The sequence below is a fragment of the Balaenoptera musculus genome, chromosome 10, assembly GCF_009873245.2.
Source record: "Balaenoptera musculus isolate JJ_BM4_2016_0621 chromosome 10, mBalMus1.pri.v3, whole genome shotgun sequence".
Taxonomy (NCBI): domain Eukaryota; kingdom Metazoa; phylum Chordata; class Mammalia; order Artiodactyla; family Balaenopteridae; genus Balaenoptera; species Balaenoptera musculus.
The window spans coordinates 90346728-90361064 of NC_045794.1; the positions used below are offsets into that span (position 1 = coordinate 90346728).

The 14337-nt window shown below is 39.5% G+C and overlaps 1 protein-coding gene across 2 annotated transcripts; it reads right to left on the reverse strand.

Moving 5' to 3' along the window:
* Positions 1 to 2182: 2182 nt before the first annotated feature.
* On the reverse strand, positions 2183 to 6609 carry LOC118902242 (protein HP-20 homolog). 2 transcript variants are annotated; one of them, XM_036866357.1, is made up of 4 exons: positions 6482 to 6607; positions 5394 to 5659; positions 4503 to 4563; positions 2183 to 2697 (listed from the first exon to the last, which is right to left on the reverse strand). In XM_036866357.1, the coding sequence occupies exons 1-4, from the start codon at positions 6486 to 6488 to the stop codon at positions 2219 to 2221; spliced, it is 813 nt and encodes a 270-aa protein (XP_036722252.1). In that variant the 5' UTR covers positions 6489 to 6607; the 3' UTR covers positions 2183 to 2218. The 2 variants fall into 2 exon arrangements, with proteins under 2 accessions (XP_036722252.1, XP_036722253.1); XM_036866358.1 differs by lacking the exon at positions 5394 to 5659 and having other exon boundaries at positions 4503 to 4613; positions 6482 to 6609.
* Between the last annotated feature and the right edge of the window lie 7728 nt (positions 6610 to 14337).

Below are 14337 nucleotides of genomic sequence, written 5' to 3' on the forward strand. Positions count from 1 at the left end.
GCATTCCATTGCATGAGTGCACCATGAATCCTGTTTCTATTTTACTGTCAAGGTACATCTGTGTTGTTATGCTATTGCAAACACACTTACCTTCTGCTGAGTATGCCTGCCAGCTCTCCAAGGATACACTCTAGGCACATTCCACACAATAGAGCCCCTACACCACCTGTTTTCATCTGACTGGGATTCCATCAATGCTGTCAATCAGTTTGGAGAAAATGCTTACCATATTAAGTTTTACAATCCCTGAACAGGGTTTCTCTTTGTTTCTTTCATTTAAAACCTTTCAATAAAAATTTATACTACTCTTCATAATAGTCTTCACAACTTTGTTATGTTTAGTCCTAGATACATTTGCTTTTTAAAAAAAAAAATAGAGTGCCCTCCCCATACTCCAGGCTTCCCTCCCAGCAGTTGGTGGACACAGTCCCAGGCAGAGGCAGCAGAGGTGGCCACGGGAACCGCTGAGCAGCGGGGATGCAGCTGGATCAACCCATTCCTGCTTCTTCCTGCCAGTTCACTTGGCTGGGGGCATGCCCAGCCCCCTCTTCCCCAGTCCAAGTCGCCTATATTTGCTATTTTCATTGCTAGTTAAATTGTATGGTTTTATTTCATATTCTAATTAATTGATTCTGCTGTAAAAGAACACAATTGATTTCTTAAATTTATATCCAAAATGTTTACTAATTTTCATTAATTTAATAACGTATAAATGTATGTGTTTTTTTGGCTTGAATTCATACACTGGTAATAAATAAACTTTGATTCTTCCTTTCCAATTTTATATGTTTTATATTTTTCCAGCTTACTCCATGGATGAGGATCTCCAGCGCAATACTGAGTAGAGGTGATTGTGGACATATTATTTTAGTTCTCAATCTGCAAGCTTACATTTCCAGGGTGAGATGTTCTGTATGTAACTTTTCGTTAGTCACTATGAGATTAAGAAAATTCCCTTCTATTCTTATTTCCTAACAGATTTTAAAATTATTAATCAGTTCTGATTTTTTTAAGCAAGTGCTTTTATTGCCCTTTTAAATGACTATGTAATCTTCTCACTGAGTTTGTAAATATGATAAAGGGTTCTTCCAGCCAGGAATGTGGGTTTAGGGACAAGAAGAAAGTATGACCTTGGTAGCTATGAGAAGAGTGATGTTTAAGTGAATAGAATCTATTTACCAAAATTCCACAGTTCTGAAGGAGGTAAAGTTAGGGCTGGTCAATGACTGAATTTTTGTCAATGGCATGCAAGCAAAAACCCTGTGACCCATCTCTCGGCCTTGCCCATTAAAAACACCTTTCACGAGACTCTCCAGGATCTTTCCACTTTTGCTGTCTTGACACAAGAATAATGGAGAGCTCATAAGCCACATGTCAAAGATGGCAGAGCCACAAGATGGAAGGAGTCTGAGTCCCAGAATCACTGTTTAGGAGAGATTCATCCCCCAGTACAGAATATCAATATTGGAATTTTAATGAGTGAGAAGTAAACTTCTATTGAGTTAAGCTGTTTTTCCCTGTTTCATTAATTAATGTTCCTTTAAATCATACAATATTTCCCCAAGTTTTTGTTGTTACGGAAGGAGGGTAAATCCTATCATTATCGTAAGCAGAATAATGGCAGTGTGTTTTACTTCAACCCTCTTTAACTGTAAAAATGATCTGACAGAATTTCCAGTGTGAATGACAGAAGAGGAAAGCATTAGAGGGATAAGGAGGGGCACATGGTGAAACTTGTCAATTAGTTGGAGAAGTAGATTGGGGAGAGGGAGGGACCGTGAGCCTGTTTCCCTTGGATAAAAGGTAAGACTTTCTTTTTTTTTTTTAATTTTTTGGCTGTGCCACGCGGCGTGTGGGATCTTATTTCCCCAACCAGGGATTGAACTTGCACCCCCTGCACTGGAAGTGCAGAGTCTTAACCACTGGACTTCCAGGGAAATCCCGTCCCTTGGATAAAAGGATTTCCATCCAGTAATGGGGGTCTGGGGACAAAGAGGCAGAATGGCCTTGGTAAATATTAAAAAGTGATTTAAGTGAAATAATGTCGTGATTTCTGGAACAGAATTCTAAGGCCCAGTTCCACTGTGACAAAATCTACCTGTTCTTTCATATAAATATAGAATGTACAAAAATTCCAAAATGCTAAGGAAAGGAAAGCCCAAGAGGCCAAGATATAGTGCATGTTTATTTATTTGTTTGTTTGCTTTAGACAGCAAAATCATAAGGGATTTGTCTTCGCTATATAGAGAGGCCAGAACCATGTCAGGAAACCAGAGAAATAGACTGTAGCTGTGGCTTGCTCCGGCTCCTCGGTTTCCACTTCTGCTTCTAGCCACACCTTCTTGTCTACGCTCAGTGGCAGGGTCAACATGCCAGAGAGACTCCTGGACTCTTTGGTGGAGACCTGATGCTTTTCTAAGACAGAACTTTTGTTCCTCATCAGCCGAACGATCACCGTGCTGTGCTGGAGCTCCACATCAAAGAGGAAATGGGAATTTCCTGGCACCCTGCATGTGAAGACCCCAGTGTCCTCCTGTAAGTCTCTCTGGGCATTGTACAGGACCTCTTTGAAGGTAACAGGCTTCAAAGGTGAAGGCAGCTTGTCACTGAGCTTCTCAGTGAAGGCGGACGTTCTGTTGCACGGGCATTTTACACTTGGTCCTGGAGGTCCTGGCAATCCTGGTAAACCTGGTATCCCTTGGAAAAATGGAGAAGACCCAGTAAGGAGGTCATAGCATCCAATAAAAAGATGGTACCTCAGTTGATGTATGAAACCACCACTTTTTTGTTATAACATCATGGTTAAGAGATTGATCTTTGGTGTATGATTAAATGGTTACAAGTCACATCTCTGAAATTGACCAGCTTTGTAATCTTGCTAAAGTTAATTAATGTTTCTGGGCTGTATTTCCTCATCTGAAAATAATATTACTGACTTCTCATGTGACTATTGTGAAGTTGTAATGAGACAATGCATTTAAAATACTTGTAGTGCCTACAAAACATTAAGCCTTACAGGAAGACATGTATGGCATGATCTCACTTATAAGTGGACTTTAAAAAGCTGAACTCATAGAAGCGGAGAGTAAAATGGTGATTGCCAGAGACTGGGGGTGGGGGAAAAGGGGAGATGTTGGTCAAAGGATACAATGTTTCAGTTATGTAAGATGAATAAGTTCTGGAGATCTAAGGGATGGCATGGTGACTATAGTTGATCAGATCCGTTGAAAATTCACGATTCTTGGCATAAGGTAGTGAGAATGCAGGCGTTTCTACTCCCAGCTCCTCTCTTCACCCTGCCATGGCTCTATTTCTTCCCTTTTCTTTTACTCAAATACACACAGAGGAGGGAAATGGGGAGATGTTGGTTAAAGGGTACAAAGTGTCCATTATGCAGGATGAGTAATTTCTGGAGAGCTAACGGACAGCATGGCGACTATAGTTAACAATGCTGTATTGTATGCTTGGAATTTACTAAGGGAGAATAGATCTAAAATGTTCTCACCACACACACACACACACACACACACACACACACACACACACACACACACACACCTCATTATTCTGAGGTGATAGATACATTAATTAGCTTGATAATCATTTCACAATGTACATATATATCAAAACATCACCTTAAATATATATAATTTTTGTCAGTTAAAGCAATCAAATGTTAACATATGTTAAGTATTATTAATTCTGTTGGCCTCCAATTGTTTGATAAGACTCTGTACTTCCTGGGATAATTTAAGGAAATGTAACAATAAATGGCAAACAATGTGATTTTCTGATAGTATATGGATGATAATGATCCTATATATCATTTCACCCTGATTTGGGTGGGACTAGTTCTTGCTAATGATTCTAATCTCACTGAGGATGAGGATAAATAAAAAGGCCTGGGTGTCTAAGTCTGGGAACCAGAAACCTTTGGATTACCAAATCTAATCCTTGAGACCATCCCATAAGAGATGACACACAGTTGTGAGCTTTCCTGAGAGTCCCCTCGTGGTCCAGTCTTACTGGCTACAAAGAAGTAACCAGGACAGAATCTAGGAAGAATCTTGCTTCATATTCAGGTGCTCATTGGGCATCATCCTTTTCGTAATAACTAGGTTTGGAGCTCTAAGTGCCCAATGAAATCCAATTCTTTTGATGATACATGATGCCCTGCTACACTTACTAACCCCTACGTTTTTCTTGTTGCTTATCAGACAGTTTAATCCATGATACTAACTGTTACTTAGCACATCCTCCCACTATGACTAACCCACATGGATCACAGCCCCCTGGTACTAAAACTAGGCCAGTCTCTCTTGTGCCCTGTGATTTGGGCTCTGGTCACCCTGCCTTGGGACCCAATCCTACAGCTGATCATTTTCTCTGCATTCTTTTCATCCTTAATGCCTAGTGCTCCTGAGCCTCTGAGGATTATGACTTTCCTACCAAGAATATGAAATGAGAGGGGCAAATAAGAGGCAGAAGGATATATTTCTCACCTCTCAAACCTGGAGGTCCTGGATATCCTGGTGGCCCTGGAGGTCCAGCACATCCTTCTTTCTGAAAGACAGCAGTTTCCATTAGGATGATGTTGACCAATATCTGGATGTCTTGATTAAAGAAACAAACAGAGGTTTTTTTCTGTTCTTTGTTTTTGTTTTGTTTTGTTTTTATGTGAAGGCTGGATAGGTAGAGTTGCAACCTGGTCCAGGAAAGGTATCATCTCTAGAATTAAATTCATGGACTCAAATATCATTCTTACCCATACTAGTAAACTGAGCAGGTTACTCTCTGAACTTCAGCTAGAGTTTGTTAACCCCCCTTCATTATCACTTAATATATAGGAGTAATTTTTCCATTAAAAGTGTTTCTGAATCCTGAATGGTCAACCTGTTTTTTCATCCACCTTTGAATTGATAGCACATAGTAAGCACTTGATAACATTTCTTGAATTAAGAAATGATTTATTCTTATTAGAGCCTGTTATATATTGAGTGCTTATTATGGAAAAGATATTGTGCTAGAAACATCATATCATTAAGTTTTCATGACGTGCCTGGTATTTTTGTTGTAAGCATCTTTGCCACAAACATTATCACCACAAACATTTTTTTGCCACGTAACTAATTGTCCGTAAGGCAATTTTGCCATAAAAGATAAAATAACTGGTTAACAGTTGTTTGGTTTTATTTCTCCACTGACTCAGTACTCCCATTTTTATATTACATAAATCTTAGCCCTCGTCATGGTCCTGATAGTGATGAGTAGACATGGTGGTCTTAAAACACGGGATGATAACAACTACGTATAGAAACTTGAGAGAAAATATGGGGAAAAAATTTACTGGAAGTGTGAAATAAGAGAGTGCAAAGCCAGATTGCATACTATACCGGAAAATGACAACACATCAGTTTGCAAATCCTTGGGTGATTTGAAGGCACGGAGTTGAACCAGCATTTCCCATAGAACTTTGGAACGTCTATCAACGGACGTGTGACACAATGCTGAGAACAACCACCGTGTAGAGGCTTGCACAACGCAATGCAGAACTCAGTTACAAATATGCATCCTAGTGTTTGGAAACTGATACCTCTCTTAATGAAGGAGGAAATTTTAGCAAAAAAGAAAAAGCGTGATGCTGAATGAAGAGACAAATCTGAAAACAAAAAAACACAAAAAAAAGAAAGTATAAAATACTGTGAAAGACTTGGAAGACAAGTGCTTTGGTACAACCTACAAAGTAAAATCAGTTATTTGCATGGTATTGCCATGAATCTGCACACATTTTTAATGTATTCAAATATTCTGTATTTCACAATAAAGTCTTTCGAATTTTGTTATTCATTTCTTATGTTTCATTATGTTCTTTTTAATGTCTCTCTTTTATCTTTCATTATTTTATCTTTTACAGCAAAATTGCCTTATGATAAATTCGTTATGGGGCAAAAACGTTTGTAGTGAAAATGCTTGCGGCCAAGAAGCTGATAGCGAAAGTACCTAGAACCGTTCGTTACATCCCTACAAGGTAAGGTTCCTATTCCATTTTACAGATTAGTAGTTTGAGATTCAAAGAGGTGATCCTACTTATTCTCAACCAGATTGCTAGTTAGTTACAGCCTGAGACAAGATTCTAATTCCAGGCATTCTGAATTAAGAATCAGTGTTCTTAACCGTAAGTGTTTTAAATAAGTTACTTAATTGTTAGCCAGTGCCCCTGCCCTCTCGTTTCTTCAAACCCTCTGCCCTTGGCTTTCACTTTTCTTGTCCAGCCAAGGCTTATAGCACAGCAACCCACAAGAAGCACCTTGAGTTGGATGGCTTTCATCCTCTATGTTTATTCTCTCTCCCCCAGAGAAATCATGTCAGAAAACCCATTTTTGGCACTAGGATAGTCACACCTCTATTAACAAAATGACACCCTCCCTCCACCTCTTGCAAGCACTTGAACCCCTTCCCACAATCCGTGTCCATCTCCTACCAGCCATTCTCAAGACAAAGTCTTTCCTTTGCGGGGGTAGGCTTCTCTCAGATTTCTCTCTGAAATGCCTAGCTGTGTGTCTGAGGCTTGGGCTCCTGTCACTGTCACTCTGTCAAGACCTTAACTAAATGGTCCAAAGTTGCCTATTCAAATATTTACCTCTGGTCCAAACTGGGACAACAAAATTAATGTTTAATGACAAGGTGGATTCAGGCCACCCACTCTCGCTGATTCTGGATCTTAGGCTCGGTAGAGTTGTCAACTACAAGTCCTAGGTCATTTTCAGATTTCCCTTCCAGCAGGTCTATTATGGGAGCAGCTGTCAATACATAAAAGGCCAACGTAAAGAGGCCATTTCTCCTCCTGCTCTGACTTCTTTCTGAAGACTTAATTCCTTATGCTCAACCACACATCTGGAGTCATCACAAACCATTTTCTGGACAGGAAGCCAAATGCAGAGCAGAAAGTCTAGAATTGAGGGCAATTTCCAGTGAGAATAATGTGCAAGGAGAAACCAACATTAAGTGATACATAATTAAATAGTCAAACAAATGTAAAGCATGCAGTGCTAATTAATATTAGTTACTATTTTAATACGCATGGCACCTCTTTTGATATTAATAACAATCTCATAAGGAAAATATCTGTATTATATCATATTTTACACAAATCAAACTATTTATGTAATACCCCATATTTTTTCTTATTAGCCTTATTTTATTTTTTCCCCCTGGAATTCGTATGCCCCTGAGCTTTGATGAACTTATCTAAAGTTTGGGTCAAAAGTCTCCTTTAGTATCTATATCAAATATACAAATGTATGGGAAGAGGACATTTTTATAAGGAGAAGAAATTAGAAGTTAATTCTGAGTTACTGTAGGGGACAACTCAGCATTGAGCATAGCACAGTAGGTGAACTATAATTAAAAGTGAATAATTTCTTGTTATTTTTCGGTAAACCGCCACTTGCCTGAGTACAAGGCCAAATGGCATATCGATGGTTGTCAAAGAGAAGCATAAAATTGCCTGACCTACCAGTGGACTGTAAATGTCCAGGAAACATCCCAGAACATGTAGGTGAATGAAACCTCTGACTTCACTTCCAGAATATTTTTGCAAGTAGATTGTTGAAGAGTTGTCATGACTTTGCTTTTGTATAAGATATGATTGAGACTTGTAAAAAAATCTATGCTGTACTAAGGACCTAGGTAATTGATGATAGAGATTTCCTCCACCAAATAAGGTTAGAACTTGACCTTATATATAATAAGGTGGGGAAACATTTCCTTGTCTTCCCATGTGGCCCTAAAATTCTGTTTGGAGAGAGTACTTCTTGTTGGGGAGAGTCCTTGCTAAGAATATGTGTTTTGATGTGGTTGCAGCTGGAGCCAAGACCACGGGGAAGAGAACTAAATGAACATGCATGTACCAGACATGATTTTCAGACCATAAATATGATGTTAACAATAACTTTTTTGGCAGATGTTCTTTATCAAGTTGAAGAAGTTCCCCTGTATTCCTAGTTTGCTGAGAGTTTTTATTGTGAATGGGTGTTGAATTCTGTCAAATAATTTTTTCTGTATTAATTGATATAATCATATGATTTTCTGCTCTATTTTTTTTTTTTCTTTTAAACTTTGGGGTCATTATTTATTTATTTATTTTTATTTATTTATTTATTTATTTATGGCTGTGTTGGGTCTTCGTTTCTGTGCGAGGGCTTTCTCCAATTGCGGCAAGCGGGGGCCACTCTTCATCGCGGTGCGCGGGCCTCTCACTATCGCGGCCTCTCTTGTTGCGGAGCACAGGCTCCAGACGCACAGGCTCAGCAATTGTGGCTCACGGGCCTAGTTGCTCCGTGGCATGTGGGATCTTCCCAGACCAGGGCTCGAACCCGTGTCCCCTGCATTGGCAGGCAGATTCTCAACCACTGCGCCACCAGGGAAGCCCTTCTGCTCTATTTTTAAGACTTAGTTTATAATGTTAGTGATCAACACACTGTGGTTTTGGCAGAGGGAGATAAGTATACATCAATGGAACATAAAAGAAAGTCTACATATAAATCACACACGACCAACCTATTTTTCACAAAGGTGCAAAACCAATTCAGTGGAGAAAAGATAGAATTTTCAACAAAGAATGTTGGAACAATGGGTAGTCGAAAAAATTAATGTTAACCTAGACCTCATGCCTTATACAAATATTAACTCTAAGTAGATGATAGATCTCAATGTAAAGTGTAAAACTGTAGTACTTTTAGAAGAAAGCATAGGAGAAAATCTTCCCAATCTTGGGCTAGGTAGAATTCTTAGACATGACACCAAAAACATAAATCATAAAAGAAAAAAATCGATAAATGGACTTTTTGGAAAAGAAAAATTGATTAACAATTGTTCAAATCTGCCCTTTGGAACTCAGGGAAAGTTATGGAGGCTGGAGTCTTGCCTACAAAAAACGGGGGACAAAAAAAAGGCTTCCGTGCCCAGGAGCCCACAGGGCCCCCGCACCCTGGTTTCACCCAGACTTCTGACCCATGGAAACTATGAGATAATAAATTGATGCCTTTTGGCTGCTAAATTTGTGGTAATTTCACATCAGCAATCAAGAACCACATAGGACTTGTAGCTTTCATGCTTTTCCCACTGGCATCCTTTAATTCTTTAGCTTCTGTCTTTGTCAATGTCAAGGAGAAAACCCAAGCTCATAAACCCAGTGAACACCTCTGGTCCTATTCTGTAGGTAGGAGGAGGAATAGGGGGAGCTGGGTCCACATTCTGGGGCTGGTATGTGGCTAAAAAAGGAAGAGATCCAGGGTAGAGTCCACTTACCTCAACAGTCAGATCCCAGTCTTCAGCCAACAACTCACTGCCAGAGGTATGTGGAGGGAAGGACCCCCGTTTGAATGTCAATCACACTAAATTCTCTCTGGTTAAAAATTAACCAGTCCATTAACCTCAGGAGAGATAAGAAATCAAACATTTTTTGAAATCAATTGATTTAATCAGCTCTCCTAAACCTTTCTAAATGAAGCTCATGAGATGGGAACAGAGACATTGAGAAGCTTTATGGTTGGTCAAGTTTCTTTTCACAAGTCAGGATGCCTGGGGGTGGCGGTAGAGGGGAACTCTCTTCATGGGAATTACAGGTAAGGGTCCCTCACAAAGACAGCAATGTTAAAGCCCTTTACTTTGTTTCAAGCCTGATTCTAAGTTTTTAATACACTTTATTTCATTCCCATAATATGTAGAATAACTTACCCTAGCACAAAAGAAATAAACATACTTTACTCTAGAGATGGTTATTCAGACAGAAGCTTTAAAAATATGCAAATATTTCATACTGTTATATATAACCTTATCATTTGAGAAATCTCTATTGACTTATAAACAATAGTTTATAAGTTTATAGATAACAACAAAAGTAATAGCTAATATTTATTGTGAATTTATTATGTACTAGGCTTTGCATGATTATTTTACTTAATACACAATGAGCCCATGATATGAGTTACTATTATTATCTTCAATTTATAGAAAATGAAATGGAAGCAAAGTGATGTCTAGTAACTTGTCCAGAAGCCCCTTTGGAACAGGGATTTTGACTCTAAGGTCTACAGTTTTTAACCACTCTGCTCTACTGACCTGTTTCTATTTACCCAATAGCTGCCATGTGCTCTGTTCTGTTTAATCCATTCCTTGTGAAAAGAGAGGGACATTTAGTGAAATCTCTGTCTAAATATGTAATCTATAAATCTATAAATTCTTATGAATTTAAGTTAAAAATTTAATACAGAGAACTCCAATTAAATTGACAATATAATACCTGACTCAAAGCTATCCTTGTTCTGGATTCTCCTTCATATTCTGACTAACTCCCAGCTAGGTGCATTACACCACATTCCTCCCCTGGGCCCATGAATTGTCCACGTGCTGTACCAGGCCACGCCAATTTCCCAATCCTAATCCATGAAAACTCTCCCAACTCCAGTGCTGTGGGTATTTGACAGGATCCATTATTCCAACTTTGGGGGAAGTTATGGAATTCAACAGTGCAGTGGTTGCCTTACCTCTGTCTGATTAATTATCACTCCACCCCTTTTCCATAGAATTCTCTGAACCTAGCAGTACCAGATTGAGTTTTGTAGCAATTCTGCTCATGGATCACACGGGTAGGCAATGACATATGGACTCCATAACTGTAGAAACCAACAAACTTCACAATGTAGTCTCTTGTATTCTCCCTCCACTTTAGTGACGAGGAAATAGCCAAGGTCCCCCCACTCCATTCAGGAACACTGTGCTTCACAGAAATAAATCTCTTGGGAACACTGACATGTAATGCTTTGGTAACCATCAGCAAATGGAATTCCACAATATATTAAAAAGTATACCTTGCCACAGGAAGTAGTTACTTATTTGTGTGAACTAGATGTCCCCAGGCTTGGCTGGATTTAAATTACAACTAAGATAATGCTGCATTTAATATTCAACTTGTTAGGATTTGTTTCTCAAGGAAATCCTTTCCTTCTCCACTCATGGAAGCCAAATTCTGTTTTATGTACTTAGAGGCCCCTAGGGGCCCTAGCTCCCTCAAATAAATCATACATAATTATACTTACATCCTCAATGAAGCAGGAATGTTTGAGATTAGAACTGTGTATAGAGTTGACCTGCCTTCACTGTTTAGATAGGTAAAAATTCTGCTGAAACCCAATCAGTTCTTAGAGCCTACAACAATAAATTTATCCAATGTCCTGACTCCCACCTCTGTGACTCCTTTTGGTAAAAAGAATGAAGTTCTTTCTCTCACAGTATGTATGTCTCAAATACGTATGCTACAAGGCAGCATAACTGAGTGGTTAAACGTTCATGAGTTTCTGTCCACAACCTGTGTGACCTCAGAAAAGTAACTTCATCTTTCAGTGCTTTGAGTTCTTCTTCTATAAAATGGAGATGCTTATAGTACATACTTCCTAGGTTTATTAGAATTAACTGAAAGGTGAAGTATCTTTCCAAGGCTTATACAATCATTGAAGTATGTTCCAAACCAGATTGCCTTCTTCCAGGGCCATTAAAGTATATCATTGCATTATAAACTGCTTCTTTTTGCCTTTTGGATATAAATAAAGATAGAGTGTGGGCTACACATATCATTTTCCTTCCAACAGTTCCTTCAGTTGGAACAGTTCATGCCAAGTCCCTTCAAAAGCCAAAATATATCCTGTTAAACTTTCCCTGTGAGAAATGGATGGATATATGTCGTTGGTACATAACTTATAGGGACAATTCCAAAGATGAGTTGAGTCTCCCTCTCTATACCCATAGATATAACTTTTCAGGACAGGTTTTCTTCTTCTAAAGAAAATTAAGTCCCATCTCCATCTGGAAATCCATTACATATGATTCATACTAAAATAAAGGAAATGCCAGCATTGACCAAGGGTCCATCTCTCTTGCTTCTCAGCTGCAACTAAGACCCGATGCAGTCAAAAAAAATAAAGAAAATAAAAGTTTGCACAACGGAACAGTTGGGGAAATAAGATCTCTTTAATTAATGGCACTGGGTCAGTAGATTATGCATTGAGAAAAAATCTTATATCTTATCTCACCTGGTATACAAAAATCAAATACAGCTGAATATAGATATACATGTGAACAGTAAAATAATGAGGCTTTTTACTAGAATAGATAGGAGAATATCTTCATGCTTTGGCTAGGCAGAATTTTCTTCAACAGGATACTAAAAGCATTACTCTTAAAGGAATAAAATGATAACTTTGAGTTCATTAAACTACTGTATTGGCCATCTCTCACATGCCCAGAAAGGGCGCCAGCCTTTATGCGCTTGTGTATGTGGCGGAAGGAGAGCCGTGGTGAGCTGCAGAAGTCTCAGAGCCAGCCCTGTGTAGAGCTTTAGAGATGCTCAATTACAATGACTCTAAAGCACCTAAAGTGTCCACAAACATGCCCTCCACCATTTAATTCTGGCATCTTTTTTTCCCTCCAGGGGCAAAACCTTTCCCTTTACAATTAAAGACGACCTTGCTGATGCAAATGTCTCTGTGATTGGTGAACAATTGCTTAAATTACAATAAAAATAAAATATGCTAAAGACTCTTTCTCTGAGCCAACTTTGATAAAGGAATGCATGGAGAGGAGAGTAGGGCCCAGAGATACTTTCTGTTGAGTCTTTCTCCTGGTTCACACTAAACAAGTCACATCCTGGTAGTATATGGGAACCCACCAAGTCAACATACAACATTACTATTTTGTGGGTGGCAAGAACTTCTCTACCTTCCTGGTCAATATTTTGCCTCTGCAACACAGGTATGTCCTTCAGAATCCAAACTAAGTAGGTTTATTTTCAAATTTCACCATTAACAAGTAATGTGGGACTTCCCTGGTGGTCCAGTGGTTAAGACTCTGTACTTCCACTGCAGGGGACGCGGGTTCGATCTCTGGTAGGGGAACTAAGCTCCCGCATGCTGCACGGCGCAGCCAAAATAAATAAAGTTCATTAAAAACAACAACAAAAAAACAAGTAATGTGACCATGGGTACATTGCCACATCCTTAAACCATATGAAGTAAAGATGGATTATAGGATTATAGGAGATCTAAGTAGTGTATTTAGGAAAGAATATTTCATCTCTTGGCTGTCCTAGTACACGGTCCAGGAGGCTGTTTCCCCTTCCACTTTGGCAAGGAGCTGGCTCAGCAGAACTGAGTTTGCTAATTGGAGAAACATGAGTTCTCTAATTGATAGCTACAGCGTTGGAATGGAAATTCTCCTAGCTAAGCCCTACACTATAGGGTTATTTCACCAGCCAGGTGAACTGACTGTTTTCTCTTTCTTTCTGAAATTTCCTGTAATTTTGTATGTTTATGGGAGTTAGTGTCCTTCTATTGGAACACTTTCTTTGGTGCTTCCAGGGTGGCCAAGGCTATTTATTGACATACTTCTTAACAATGTTATACTACGTTATGTGTGTGTGTGTGTGTGTGTGTGTGTGTGTGTGTTCCTGACCCTAGCAAAACATGTTGTAGATCAACCACGGCTGGTATCATGGGTCTCAATTCTGCTTGCACTTCAAAATCAATTTGAAAAGACAGGTTCCCTCTTTCTCTTCCCCAAAGTCAGATATTTTTATTTGTCCCATTTCAGAGCAGGTTGCCCAACTGCCTTATATATTGCTCAGGTGGGATGATTAGAGACTTAACTCCTAAGAAAATGATTGCTGAAAAGGGCTTCAAAATGAGCCTTTCCCGCTTAGTGGGTGAACAGCGCCACCCAGTGTTCCAAGGGGGAATTGTTGAGCAACGATCCTTTCCTTTGACGACTCATCTCTCCATTGTTCAATCAACTCCCGGGTGTGCCAACAATATCTCTATTATTTGGCTCTGGTTAGGAAGGCTTCCACAGCTTCCATGCTTTTAACTGGTGTATGAAGAGGCTGTTCATAGCGAGGGGAGAGTTGCATGAGATGAAGCTGAAAAGGCAAGCAGAGGTGATGAAATGTATGCTGAGGTGAGACCCACACAGACCTGCTCACTATTTCCCCCAGCACCTCAAGCACTTTGGATTTCTAAGACTTTGTCCATGCTGCTTCCTTTTCCCAGGATGCTTCCCCCACCCACTCTGCTTGCCGATGGCCACTCTTCCCAGCAGGCTCAGCATCTGTCCCCTTCTCTATGAAGCCCTGCCTCATCACCACCTCCTGCCCTTCCCTGGTAAAACCGACTATGTATTTCTTTCTGCCCCCTTCATGCCCTCTCCCCTATACCTCTAATCCCCCTCTAAGTTGTTCTTCTTTTTTGTTCTGTTTTCTTGTTCTTTTTCCTTGAGGTATAAAGTTGG

Coding starts and splice junctions, on each gene's coding strand:
- LOC118902242 (XM_036866357.1), bottom strand. Junction 4,564..5,393: donor TGATGTGTTGTCATTTTCCG/GTATAGTATGCA, acceptor GCTGTCTTTCAG/AAAGAAGGATGTGCTGGACC. Junction 2,698..4,502: donor AGGACCTCCAGGTTTGAGAG/GTGAGAAATATA, acceptor CATTTTTCCAAG/GGATACCAGGTTTACCAGGA.